At 37.4% G+C, this 14,065-nt stretch overlaps 1 protein-coding gene across 3 annotated transcripts in view; it reads left to right on the plus strand.

Moving 5' to 3' along the window:
* The window catches only part of nadka (NAD kinase a), a 213,157-nt gene extending 206,514 nt beyond the window's left edge, over positions 1-6,643 (plus strand). For all 3 annotated transcript variants that reach the window (XM_039756026.1, XM_039756025.1, XM_039756027.1), the window contains one exon: positions 5,036-6,643. In XM_039756026.1, the coding sequence (XP_039611960.1) occupies positions 5,036-5,183 (148 nt within the window). In that variant the 3' untranslated portion in view covers positions 5,184-6,643. The remainder of the gene's footprint in view (positions 1-5,035) is intronic.
* The last annotated feature ends 7,422 nt before the right edge of the window (positions 6,644-14,065 follow it).

Genomic DNA, 14,065 nt, shown 5'->3' on the forward strand with positions numbered 1-14,065 from the left:
ACTTTTTTAGGGTCCGCCTCCACTCCTTTTCCTGACACTACATGCCCCAGAAAAGTAAGCTGGTTTTGAGCAAGGTGACATTTCTTGAATTGGTGAGCCTGATATAATTTCTTAAACACTTCTATATCCAGCAGGGTGTGCACACTCCCTGGGAAGAGGTTTGTTAGATATTGTAGTGTTTACTAAACCAATATATTATATCATTCCCTAGCGGTATGGCAGTAATTCTAAAAGGATGTAAGAATCAGTAATACCAAAGGTAGATTATACTTTTAACTTCTGTTTAATATCAGCTTAACACTCACAATAATTCACTAGTCAAAGGAGAGCTCTACTTGGCCAGAGCAAACGCATCAGAGTTTCCTGCAATTAGCGGTTGTCCAGCTTTGAGACAGAGTGTGGGAAAGCATTTTGTCCAGGCTTGGGCAGGAGCAATGTCTTCTATCCGTCTATAGGTGCGCTCTGATGTTCCATGCAGTTGCCCAAGTGTTTATACTTTCTGTACAGATCAAAGGTCCCAAAAGATGAACAAGCCATAGCCACACATGGAAACAATCTTTTTCTGACCCTCTTACTCTCTTTAATGGGCTGCCTGAGTTCATGTTGCATGCATGACAGTGTTAGTTAGGGAAACCTTAAGTTAGTTGATCTTGGCAACCCTGGCTACAATATTGATCATTACCAAACAGTGCACATCAGCACTTCAGCATTGTGTAACTCTTAACTCATCTCATCTCCCTGTCAGTTGGATTCCCATTGTAAATAAAATAATGTGTATGATTAACCCTCACAGATCACACTTAAAACCTTTGCCTGCAACCACCCTAAAATCCTGTATATTGTTGTTTTACGTTAAATAAAATTACTGTTGTATCCAGGGGTGCACATAACTTTTTTCAGTGAGTATCATCAGATGGAGTTTGGTACGCAATTCAATTCAAAGAGCTTTATTGGCATGATCATAAACAGTTTTGCCAAAGAAATTGAAAAAATTGAAATAATTTCTATAACAGATTTAACAGTAAGGTAAAGAATTAAAAATAAATACAGATACAACAATAATAATAAAAATATAGCAGCAGCTTAAAAAGAGGTCAGAATCCGAAATACCTGATCACTCTATGCAGAGTGAGGTTTTAATAAGTGCAACCTTCCTCACTGTCCTCCTCGCTGTCTACCTCACAGTCCTCTACTTCAGCTTCCTGCATGGTAGATGATGATGCTGCAGATGCATCTCCCTGTCCTTGGTTAAGCCTCCGCTTAGCTGTCTCCATCCACAGGTCAACCGCTGGTTTTGGGTCAAATGTCTCTGTGGTCTTCTTTGACTGGTGGATGTGCATTAGGGCCATGAGGCGAGCATGTGACAGATGAGATCTGTGCTTGTTTTTTATTATGTTAAGATTTGAGAAGCCTCTCTCACAGGCTGCACTGCTCAAAGGCAGTGTAAGAGACAGTTTAACCAATTTGACAATGTTGGAGTAAATCTGGATTGCTTGTATTTATTATCTGGACCAAGTCATACACAGAGGATGCTGCCAAGCGTTTCCCTGTTTGCTTTAAGCACATCCATTCTGTGACAGTTGTGTCTTTGTCAAGACTCAAGTGTGGCTTCATAATTCTGAAGAATCGTACAAACTGTTGTGTTGCCAAAATTATATAAATCTCGTATTTCCTGAGGCCATGTTGAAGGATCAAATACTAAGAAATGATCACATGACTTCAGTGAGTCATATCTGATTCCAAACTCTTCAATTAACCCCCTGAGTAAGTTTATCTTGTCCCTCTCAGCATCAGTTGGCCACCATTAGTTCATCCTTACATTCTCCAGTGCTCAGCTTTTCCTTCTGAAACACAATGGATGTGGTCTTCAAAATCTTGCCAATGTCAAGCACATTGCCCAGAAAACACTGAAATTGGTCCTTGCAGATATGCTGCAAGTCACTGTTATCACTCGTGGCCAGTTGCATTTTAATGGCTGGCAATAATCTTGATGTTTTTAGCAGTGTGTCATGCCTCCATGCAGACCATCTGATATTATGAAATTTACCCAGTTTCACAAAGGAGATCCTGTTCTCATCACACAACTTCTTAAGCACAGCCGTATTTTTTGCTCCACATTTTTGTAAATACAACTGCAGCAGCTTAACCACAGAGCAATTAAAGGTCTCACAGTACGGAACATTGTGATCAGCTGATTTTCCGCAGTTTTCTAGTGTGTGCGCAGTGCAGAGAATGTGCACAAGGGAGTCTCCTACTGCAGCCAGTTGCCGTAGTTTCGGAACAATGCCATTGTATATATCGACATTAACGGCAGCCCCGTCTGTGCACACGCCGACCAACTTTCTCTTCCAGTTGTCCAAGCCTGCTTCCTGGAAAAGTGTCTGTTACAGCCTGTGCAGATCGGTCAGCACCCAGTTCGATTAGGCCAAAGAACTCTGTGGTGAACTGCCTAATGTTGGACACAGACACAATGAAAACGATTTCCTGCTCGGTTTTAATAATGTCTTTTCTGATCCATCAAAGATCAGTCCCCAAAATTCAGCTTTCAACTCAGTGCTTATAGTGCGCCCCGGTTATATCATCAACATAAATTAAAACCACATATTCCCTTTAGCTTACCTAACACTCCTTCCATAAGATACTGAATGGAGGCCTCAGTATTTTTTCAGTTCAAAAGGCATTACTTTGAAATGGTAGAGCCCATCTGGTCTATTTACAGCAGTCTTTTAATAATATTCTTTGCCATGCATATTTGCCAATATCTACTTTTTTAGTCTAAGTAGATAAATATTGTGGCCCCTTGAAGAGATTCCAGAATTGCATGTACCAAGGGCATAGAATATGAATCTGACATCATTTTATCATTAAGCTTCCTATAATCCACAGAAAATCATCAGGAGCCATTGGCTTTGTGTACTAATACCACAGAAGCTGCCCAGGAAGAAAAGGATGGCTCAATAATCCCTTCTTTCAACATTGTTTGTATGTATGCCTGTATAACAAACCTCTTGTTAGGTGACACTCAATAAGATCTCTGCCTAATTTTTTAATTTATCTGTTGTATAAATCTTTTTTTTTACTTTGAAGAGACTAGAACAGACTTTTGCAATAAGAAACACAATCAATACAATATATCAGATAAACAATTGTTATTTGTAACCACAGAAAGCACTAAAACCTGCACCTCCCACCTTTACCCAGAACAAAGAACAAATTAGTCATTTAAAAAAAGAGACCCACCGTGTTATACAGGGTGGCACACGAAAAAGTAGCCCGCCTTCCTGCCAGAGTGGCACGCCGATTGACTACCCTCATCACAAAAGCTGTGTAGACATAGTGCAAATGTGTGAGTATGAGCTGAGCGACATGTATTCCATTCCACAAAGAATCATTTTCAGCACTTTCTGTAAAGAGTGAGTAAAGATTTTTGCATTTCAAGTTCTTTCTTTCTTTCTTTATGGAAGGGCGCCTTTTTTCACCAGGGAGGCGGGCTACTTTTTCGTGGGCCACCTTGTATATTCTCCTAATAATTAAAACAAAAGAAGTTTCATAGAGACATAGTTAAGAACTCAGCATACACATTTTAGAAAAACATTTCTGAAGTCCACATGAAGAAAATTAGATGTTCTTAAGTTTTGGGAAAATAAATATTTTCCCATTGAGTTACAAAGGATGCATTAAGATTCTTATTAGTCAACACTGTAACAATGCGGTGTAGGAAATAATGGTCAGTTTGTCTTAGATAGGCTAAGCTCATTTGAAGTAACTCCAAACACTGATGGAAGAGGATCTGCAGTGATCATAAATGCTACACCATCTGGCAGATAAGAAAAAATCTTTTAATTTTGGACGTCTCAGAACATATGCCTGTGTGTGGACAGAACTGTCTGGCATTGTTCATAATTTAAGGTCCAATCCTTGATAAATTTTATAAAAATTAATTTGTTTTAATTTGAAGAGATATGTCCAGTCAACAGTTTTCAGATAAATTTCACCATTTTTTGTGCAAATTGAAGAAGAATGATTATAGATTCTAATTTAGAAAAAAAAACTGTTCAGGTGTAAATAACTATTAATTATTAAGCTTGATTAGTCTATCTATCCATCTATCCATCCATCTATCCATCTATCTATCTATCTATCTATCTATCTATCTGAGTCATTTAGTGTCACCCATTCCCTAACATCCGTTGAGTATGTGCATAGTGGCAGATTACTTGCCAGCAAATTGCAGTATGTGGCTGTAGGCCAAGGACTCCTAGAAGAGGACAGGTGACCTTAGCCAATGACAGTTGTTTTTAAACCCAGATGTCCCATCTCAATACCTTTTTCTAAACATAAACTGCAAAGGAAGAGGTGAAGGAAAAAAAAAAACGAGTGAGAGAGAGAGAGAAATCTGCCAGGTAGAAGGAGAAATGCTCCTGTATAAGAGAGAATTCAGTAATACTGCATAGACCAGGATCTCAGCAGAAACTCTGTTTTGAAATAAATGGGCCAACTTATTGGGCTGATTGTACACTGTATTGTCATTGCTTCAGGAACTGGTACAGCTGAAATACTACTCCAGTTTTGGGAATCAGATCCTCAGTGCTACATTTGGATATACTGTAATATCATTGCATTTTCTGTATGCATTTGTAAGGCCTGCATGTCTGTGGCATCAATGTAGCTGTTATTGTCATGTGGTTGCCTGATTTTGTCTGTTATAGTTTTCATTTTATTTTTCTTAATAAGCATTTTTTTTCAGCGATTTTGTAGTTAAATATTTTTTTTTTTGGCACGCGTGTGTGTGCATTTTCAATCTGTGTCCTCTGAACCTGCCAGGATAATGATCAGATTTGGGGACAGCCTTCATGAAATTCTTTAGTTAGTAATCTGTCATTAAGATTTGGGGGTGAACAATAGGTTTGTGGGAAACTGCAGCTCATATAACAAATTGTAAACTTGTTTTGACTCTTCATAATTAAAAAATACACCTTTTTGGATGCTGTTACATCTTTCTTGATTGTAAAAGTGTCTTTTATTTTTTCCTCAGTATAACCATCACTACCTCCTGCTACCCTGTTCCATCTATTTGCTTTCGGAATCCAGTGAATGACTGGTTTGAGAGCCTTGCAGAATGTTTACATTGGAATGTGAGAAAAAAACAGAGTTATTTTGTGTCTGAAGAAGAGGAGTTTTAACAAAACCAGGGAACTCAAGGATCACATTCAAGGGGTTTTTACTATTTCTAACTTGAAGTTTTAACATGAAAAACATAGCTACTTTAATATATAAAGGTAAAACATTTCTTTAATACTGAGGGATAATCTTCTTAACACTAATTGCGAAAATCTAAACCAAAAATGAGATATAAAAAACATCACAAAGCCAGCATAATTTGTTTTGTTTAATCTAAATTCTGTCATGTATTTCCTTTATTATTCTACATGCCTCATGTGCTCTTATTATGCACATTTTATAGTAAACCTCTGTGTTCTTACATTGCTGCTGGTGGTAAATTATTGGTTAAACAATGGCAAAATTGTATATTATTGGTATAATGAAAATTAATCTTTGCAATATTTTAAAATTGTGCCTTAGTCTTTTTAGCTTTGATACCAAGATGAAATCTTAAGTATTCCTTATAAGATAATAAATGTTTTTGTTCTTTTTGAGTTTATCTTTGTTGCCTTTTATAATAATTAATTGGCATTCACTTCTAATTCTTCTCCCTTTTGATTTTGAGATTTTATCTAAAACCTTTTCAGACTGTTTGTACTGTTTTTTTATTTGACATGTTTACAAGCTAGGTATTTTGGTTGAACAACAGTATATCCTGTGATTTCAAGAAAAAAATTGACAAATCAGAAACAGTAATAGTTTACAAACTCAATATCCCTTTTTTTTCTTGTTTTGGAATAAGATTTAAAATGTACTCCTAGTGAATCAATGTAGAAGTCTTCTTTACTAACGGTATTTTGGTTATATGCCTGTGATTTGCCTACCTTCACAGTTTTTAAAAGTTTCTAGATCTTTAAAGTTTGCTTCCCTTTTACAAATGAGCACTTTACATGATTTTTGTATAATTTAAATGTGCATTATATGAAGCGAGTTCAGACATGCAAAGATTACATTTCTTTTTTTAACATAAATTATTATAGTTTATTTACAATCTCTGTGTTTTAAGAGGAACAGAAAGTTATATAAAAAAGCATGCTGCTTAAAATTATCATCATATCATGTTTAAGCCTAATAATGAACTGACTTCATTTCTGTTACTTTTTAATTATACTAGCAATTTATTAATCAGATGAAAAGGAAGGATGTGATAGTTTTCATTGTTTTGTAAGGCATTTTCTGCAGTCTTTCCCTTACTTGGAGACCACTATTTCTTACTATACTGTATAAATTTAGAACTGTTTAAGTTCAAAAAAATATACTGTAACAGATTTATTTTTGGCTCATATGACTAAAATAAATTTCAACCAACAAATACAGAAATCGGGTTACATTTTATTATATTGGTATTATTATCTACTGTATAGGTTAACAAGTAAAATGTTGTTTTCAATACTGTACATTGATTCTTTTTGTTTCACCCTTTGTAGTGAATATAAAAGCTTATAATTTCACTATACAGTATTTACTGTATATATTCAGAAAAAATGGTGTCTTTTATTTGATTAAGAACTAGTCTTTTTTTTATCAGATGTTTTTATATCTAAACACATTTGATGTAATTTTTAAAGTTCTACAGTCTTTCTCATATTCTCTGTATTTCAAATTCTATATCATTAAATTTATTTTTAAAAGTAGCTAAAAATAAGTTAGTGTAACATTTTTATTTCAGAATTACTGCTTTGTGTAATTCTTGGTTTCTCTGTGGTTTCAGTCAGCCCATATATGAACATAATGTATGGATGAATTAAGAGATTTGTATTTGTTTTTGAAAATTGATTTAAACACTTCATGTACTGCTTTTGGAGAAAAGACAATGTAAGATTTTTGGTGAAATTAATTATATTAATTGTGAATAATGTTTAAATAAAATTTAGAGTCATTTTAATTTGAAAATTCATTTGAAAAATGTTTTGGAGAAAACCTTAACGGTTTTACTTAAGTCATGTTATCATTTTTGAGTTTTTATTACATTTACTTAGGCCAAGCCAGAACTCTTAGGGTGTAATACAGTTGTGGTCTTTTTTATTGCCACCTCTGCATTTTAGGTGTACAGTATTATGTATAGTTTATTCAGAAAAAAAATGTAAATGTACAAAATTTTAATCATGAAAATATTTTACTAAAATGTCAAAGGTTACTGTTAACAACATAAATAAAATCTGCATTCAAAAAATTACCTCAAACAAGTAACAACAGTAAGTAAATGTTACCTAAATTATCCAGTTACTTAAGTAAAACAAAATGCCACAATCACAAATAATATAAACACAAACAAATCCCATCCAATGCAACACTTAAAACAATTACAACACTGTCCTTAATTTATAAATAATGTTAAGATTTAAGTAATCAAATTATAACTAGTGAAACTGGTAAAAAGCATTGTAAAGAAGATGTTATTATGGAGAGAGAGACCTTGCTGCTCCATTTTATTGGAAAAACACTTAAAATCAGCAAAAATGCAGATAGGAACAAAACTGGAACAAAAATGATATTATGAATGTTTGTTATAGTGCAGCTTTTTTCTAGTTTCTCTTCTTGGCTTGAGTTTCAGTATAATGTAATCTACAGAGGAAAGGGTAATGCCCTGAAAAGACAATGGCAACAAACATTACAATCGGCACCTTTTCCAAACAACTTAAGCCTGCTGTCATTTTCCTTATTTGTCTGTCACTACCCAGTCTGCGCTGCCTGCCCAATTTGTGCCGCACAAAAGCAGAACTTTTACAGTGGGTGTACTCCAACTCTCGCTTTACGGCACAGCCAATCTGTTTTGCACATGCATGATAAATTTACACCATATTTACACATGTGTATGACTGCATGGTCACTAGCTGATCAGTGTGCTACACAGATTTGCACTCCACATGCGTTTAAAGAAAAAAACTTCATGCAGGCCCAGAAACTCCCAGTATTTTCATTTAACATTAGCTGGACATAATGTAAATACTGTATTATGAAAATACTAAGTTGTTCTGCATTGATTCATTGTTGTATGTTGTGTCTTGTGTCACTGCTCGATTAGATATGTTGTACTCCTTTCTATAAAAGTCACTGTTTATCACTTAAAACACATGGTTTTTTTAAGGCCTAGATTATTTTTATTTTGCTTTTGTCTTCTACATTTTTAACAACAACAATTTATTTTTTTATTCCCCCAAATCACACAGAGAGTACTACCAGTGGGCTTTAACAGAAATCTTGAGAAAGGCAATTCAGAGAGAAATCCCTTTCCAGATTGGTGGGTTGTGCAATGGATGTCAAAAAATGGGGTAAATACAACAAACAAACAAAACAAATATTCCTCTCCACAGATCTAGATAGCCGAACTGTCATTGCTACCTCAGGAATATAAAACAATAGGGCAATAGTAATAGTACAAGCTACAAAGCAAAATGCAAGAATAGATTATACAGTATCACTCACTAAATATATGACTATCATATGCAAGGATACACATTTGTTCAGAGTACTCGAGACCTCAACCAACAAGCTACACTGACCATTGTACATATGAGTCAGTGCTGGGCCAGCCAATCTAATGAAAGGACCCTTCCACCCCATGATTCCAGTGCTCCTTTACCTGAGATGACTTTTCAATACTCAAGCAAACAACTTGGCAGTAGAGAAGTGGCACCAACTGCCACATTTGAGTACAAAGAAGAGAAACAGAGTAGATGTTAGTATTGGTTTTTAAATATTTTATTACTTATATTTTAGTATTAGTGACTGGCCACAGAGATGCAGTATGCACAACTCTAGTGAAGTGGTGAGTCTTTAGACAGGATTTAAAAGCTGAAACTGAAGGGGCAGCTGTTATAGTATCAGGCAGACTATTCCACAGCTTCAGGACCCTGTAACTAAAAGCTCAACCTCCCACTGTTATTTCATTAAGCCTTGGAATCATAAGCAGACTGGCATCTTGAGATTTTAATGCGTGCTCTGGTTTGTAAGTAATGTAAGTAAGCAGGACCTTGGCCATTTAAGGCTTTATATGTTAAAAGGAGAATTTTGAAATCTGCCCTAAACTTAACTGGGAGCCAGTGTAAGGACTTAAGAACTGGAGTTATATGTTCATATTTTCTTCTTCTTGTAATAATTCTTGCAACCACATTTTGAATTAGCTGAAGGCTGCATGAAGAATGATTTGAACAGCCAGTAAACCCCATATTGCAGTAGTCCATCCTACTAGAAATAAATTTATGAATTAATTTCTCCTAATCCTGCTCATTTAGAAACACCCTCATTTTCCAACATTTTTATGATGGAAGAAACATGCTTTGGATAGTTTTTAGCCGCTTTTCCACTGCATAGTACGGCACGACACGGTTCAGTACAGCTCACCTTGGTTCGGCTCAGTTCAGCTCGGTTTGCGTTTCGACTGCAGTTTAGTACCGCTTTAGAGTGGGCGGGATTATTCACGTGTCGTTATAGTTGTGCCGTCTCTACTGCAGTGACACCGTGGAACTTTTACAACAACACGCAGACAACGACAACACTTTAGCTCGACGACGCGCAAGGTTAAGCATCTAAAAAAAGCACATCACTATCTAACTTTTATCACTGTTGCAAAGCATAAAATGAACTTAACTGCCAGTGTAACATTAAAATGCTGATTCTGTATATTACAGATCTTCCACATTTTGCAAAAAAGTCGCCGCAACAGACCATCTGTTTGGACATTTAACCGTGCTTCAGAGTGGTGGGATGTGATTGTTCCCGGTTTTACAAACACTCAGTGGCTGGAGAACTTTCGAAACTTCCGCGTGTCTGTACCTTTAAAGAAAAGAATAGCCAGTGACGATTTTCTCCGGCCAATCAGTGACCAGCAGAGTTTACACGTCACATTTTGGTAACGGTTCGGCACGCTTGGAACCTCGGCTGAGGTGGTACTAAAAAAAGGACCAGGTACCAGGTACTGTTCCCAGTGGAAAGCCCCGCAAAAGTGAGCTGTACTGAACCGTGTCGTGCCGTACTATGCAGTGGAAAAGCGGCTTTAGATAATGTGTGCTTTAAATGACATACTGGTGTCAAAGATAACACCTCGATTGTGAACTAATTCAGTAAAATGAATTAATTTTGAACTTTTGTTCCTCTTTGCTTCTGTAGACAAACACTCTACAAATAACTTTGGATAATTTACAGTGATTTACACTTTTTTTTTAAGTATTGTTAGTAAAATTTTCATTTGTCTTAAAGCATTACATTTGCAAATTTATATAGCCTACAAGTTTAAATAAAACAAGTAGAAGCTGTTCTTTTCAAGAAAACAAATCTAACATTTTGTTGTATGGCATCTTGATGACCATGCCTTATTTTTTATTTATTTCTTTTTTAATTTGATTAATTTTATTGTAATTATTCCATAAAAATAGATCTATTTTTACAAAAAATAGGATTGAAAACAAAACAACGCCACCCCTGAGAAAGAGAGCATGGCTAACAGAATAACATTTAATGCTAGTAAAAATAAATAAACTGAATTTAACAGGCGGATAAAGATAAATGGAGAAGAACAAGAACTGGGAAGAGAATCTTCTTCCTCGGTGCTTTAAGAGCTTATTCTAAAATATTGTTGATTAGATCCTGCCAGGTTTTGAAAATGTTCTGCACAGATCGTCTAACTGAGAATTAGATTTCAAATAATATACAACATCACTTACCCACTGACTTAGAGAGGAGAGTTAGGATTCTTCCAGTTTAGCAAAATAAGTCTGCATGCCAATAGTGTAGTGAAGGCTATCACAGTTTGTTTGTCTTTCTCCACTTTAAGCCCATCTGGAAGAACACCAAACACAGCTTTTAATGGATTAGAAGGGATTGTGACCCCAAGGCTGTCTGAAAGGCACTTAAAAATGTTTTGTCCAGAATGATGTTAATTTGGTGCAGGCCCAAATCATGTTACCCAGTGAGGCTGGAACTTGATTGCAGCATTCACAGTTTGGATCTTGCCCTGGAAACAATTTGGATAATTTTAAGTGAGCCAGATGTGCTCGATATATAATTTTGAGTTGAATAATTGCATGCTTTGCGCATATGGAGCTCAAATGAATTCCCTGCATTGCTACCTTCCACAGTAGTTATAGGCATGCACCTTCTGTCAAACTGTCAATCAAAATGATTAAAGACCTTTAAGCCCCGCCCAGACACCGCCTTGAACCCTCCCCCGGCCCCTGATTGGTTCTCCTTTCTGTCAAGGAGGCTTTGATGGATGTCTGTCCCCTCCTTAAACCCGCTCCTACCCCACACCCACCTGCCTGCCCAGGAAACTGTCAAGGGCAGTTTGATGGATGTCTGTCCCCTCCTTGAACTCCCCACGCCCCCTCCCAAAAGACAAGCCCGGGCAAGTGACAGCCTTTACCTCGACAAGCTCAGACATGCCCGGGGGCTGCCTCGACCCCCGCCCTTTCTCTAGCACAAGCCCAGACATGCCCGGGGGCTGCCTCGGCCCCCGCCCTTTCTCTGGCACAAGCCCAGACAGGCTGGGGCCTGTCCTGACCGGCTCAGACATGCCCAAAGTCGCCCTGCACCAGCCCCAGCACATTCACGAAATTAAAATCTCTATCTCATCTTGGCCTCTCTAAGTCAAGCTGCTTTTTTGTCCCTCACACAGATAACAAACTGTCAGATCAAAGACACGGTCTGAGTCAGGCCGCATTTAACCATAGGCGCCCCACACTTCCCTGTCGAAAGCCTAAAAAGCTAAGCATTTTGTTCTCGGTTCGATCTATGATTTTAATATGAACACGCCATTAAAATATCTATCTCATCTTTGTTTTATCACTTACAGGTCCATCCTTTTCCATCTCACAGAAATTCCTCAACCAACATTGAATCAGGTTCCCAGTGACAGACTCTGCAGTAAAAACATTCTTAGCAATGAAGCAGGTTTCTCAGAAAGAAATCAAGCAGCCCAGCTTTTAGCCGACCACCCTGCGAGCAGCCCTTGTTCTCTCTCTACACACACACACACACACACACAAAGTAAAGTCAGGTATGGGAGGACTCTGTGAGTTCGCTTGCAAACAACTGAGCCCGCCCGCTTCGAGCACCCATCCCCTTTGAGACTATAAAGTCATGAGCTATACTTCATTTTTCAAGTGAAGTTTAGGTTCCGGCAGGGATGATTGCATCCTTGAGCTGTGCAACTCATAGGATGACTCCCACGCCGATGAGGAATTCTTTTGAGGTCCTTCGGGGAGTAAAGAAAGGCACTTTGAAGCTGCTTATGTCATTTTTTCATCTCTTTGAAGGGAGTTTAGGATCATCCCTTATCTGGACAACTCAAGGTCTGGCCGCAACAATATTCGGATCTAAATAGAGAAAAGGACGCAGGCCTGTGTGCTCTCTCTCTCTCTCTCTCTCTCAGAGCGCAGACACAGGCTGAGACAGCCCCTGCTGCAGCGTGGAGCGCGATCGCCTTCGCATAGTTGTGTCCTTCACGAACCCATTCCCGCTGGGTGAGCCCCTACGAGATCGCCCGCTTGTCAACAGCTGTCTGTAAACTCCCCTACCCCCATACGTCAGTGGGCTCGAGACCACGCAGACCCTCTGTTGATGGATCTTTTAAAGTTAAGGGATTTTTAAAGATTAGCTTGTAAAGCTTGAGATAACTGCTAGTTCAGCCCTTTAAAAATCACACCTAGTTAAATAATATGCCGCAGTTCCCTTTTAAATCACGTTTGAGACGTATGTTCACCTATATACAGAGCTTAACCTTAGGGTTTATTTTTCCGGGGTCTGTCTAAAATCAGACAAAAGACACTTACTAAAAAGAGCAAAACCCTAATTTCCTTAATTACATTGTCCTCCTGGCTGAGTAATGAACCATGTCCTGTACTTTCGAGAGGCCGGCACATGCCTGTCATTCCTTACACTATATAGCATGTTTGGTTACTCTTTTTGTAAGTGTAATATAATGAAGTATCACTACACTGGTCAAGAGAGACGGATTCCATGTTTGTTTTGCTTAGCTCATTTCTATCACCTAGGAGCCTTTTGACAAAAGAAACCTCTCTAAATACACTTGTGCATTTCAACGGATATTTATAAGAAATCAGGTTTTCTACCTTATCCCAGTTTTGTACGTGCATGTAAAAGCACAGAATTTTGATATTTTCTGTCTACTCAAAAAACTGAAAATATTTCTATTAACACAAATGATAATTAGAAATCATTTTACTATTTTTAATTAAAAAGTTAAAACAGAAAAGCCCAATTATGATTTTTGTTTTGTCATGGGAGGGCCCTAGGGTGACACTTTTCCCCTTTATACTCTTACTTATGTAGACCTTAAAACATATTCTTACCAAAATAGTTCATCACTTCCCAATTCCTGTAACATCAGGTAATTAGACAGAGCTCCATGACAGGCAAGAGAAGATTATAGGTCAAATACACAGTGTCATAAAATAAAATAAAATGTGAACACGCGCAGACCTCTGCCCATGACGGATGGATCTTTTAAAGTTAAGGGATTTTTAAAGATTAGCTTGTAAAGTTTGAGATAACTGCTAGTTCAGCCCTTTAAAAATCAATCACACCTAGTTAAATAATAGGCAGTAGTTCCCTTTTAAATCACGTTTGAGACGTCTAAAAAATCTAGCCTGGGCTGTATAATTTGTAATTATATTACTTAATATAATTTGTATAACAATCGATCTAAAACAAGCCTTTTTTCTCTTCAAACTCACCCCACATTTTAAATACAGGTATCTTCAGCTGACCCTAAGGAAACATCTTGTGGAAGCAAGCGGCCCGCATGGCTCAGGGAGGGGCTGATGGTTCCAGCAGGGGCCGATTTCACACTTCAGCTAAATCAGGTTTCCCAGTGACGGACTCTGCAGTAAAAAACAGTTTTAGCAATGAAGCTGATTTCCCAGAGAGAAAGACCAAGCGGCAG

The sequence above is a fragment of the Polypterus senegalus genome, chromosome 6 (genome assembly GCF_016835505.1).
Source record: "Polypterus senegalus isolate Bchr_013 chromosome 6, ASM1683550v1, whole genome shotgun sequence".
In the NCBI taxonomy this organism is placed as follows: domain Eukaryota; kingdom Metazoa; phylum Chordata; class Cladistia; order Polypteriformes; family Polypteridae; genus Polypterus; species Polypterus senegalus.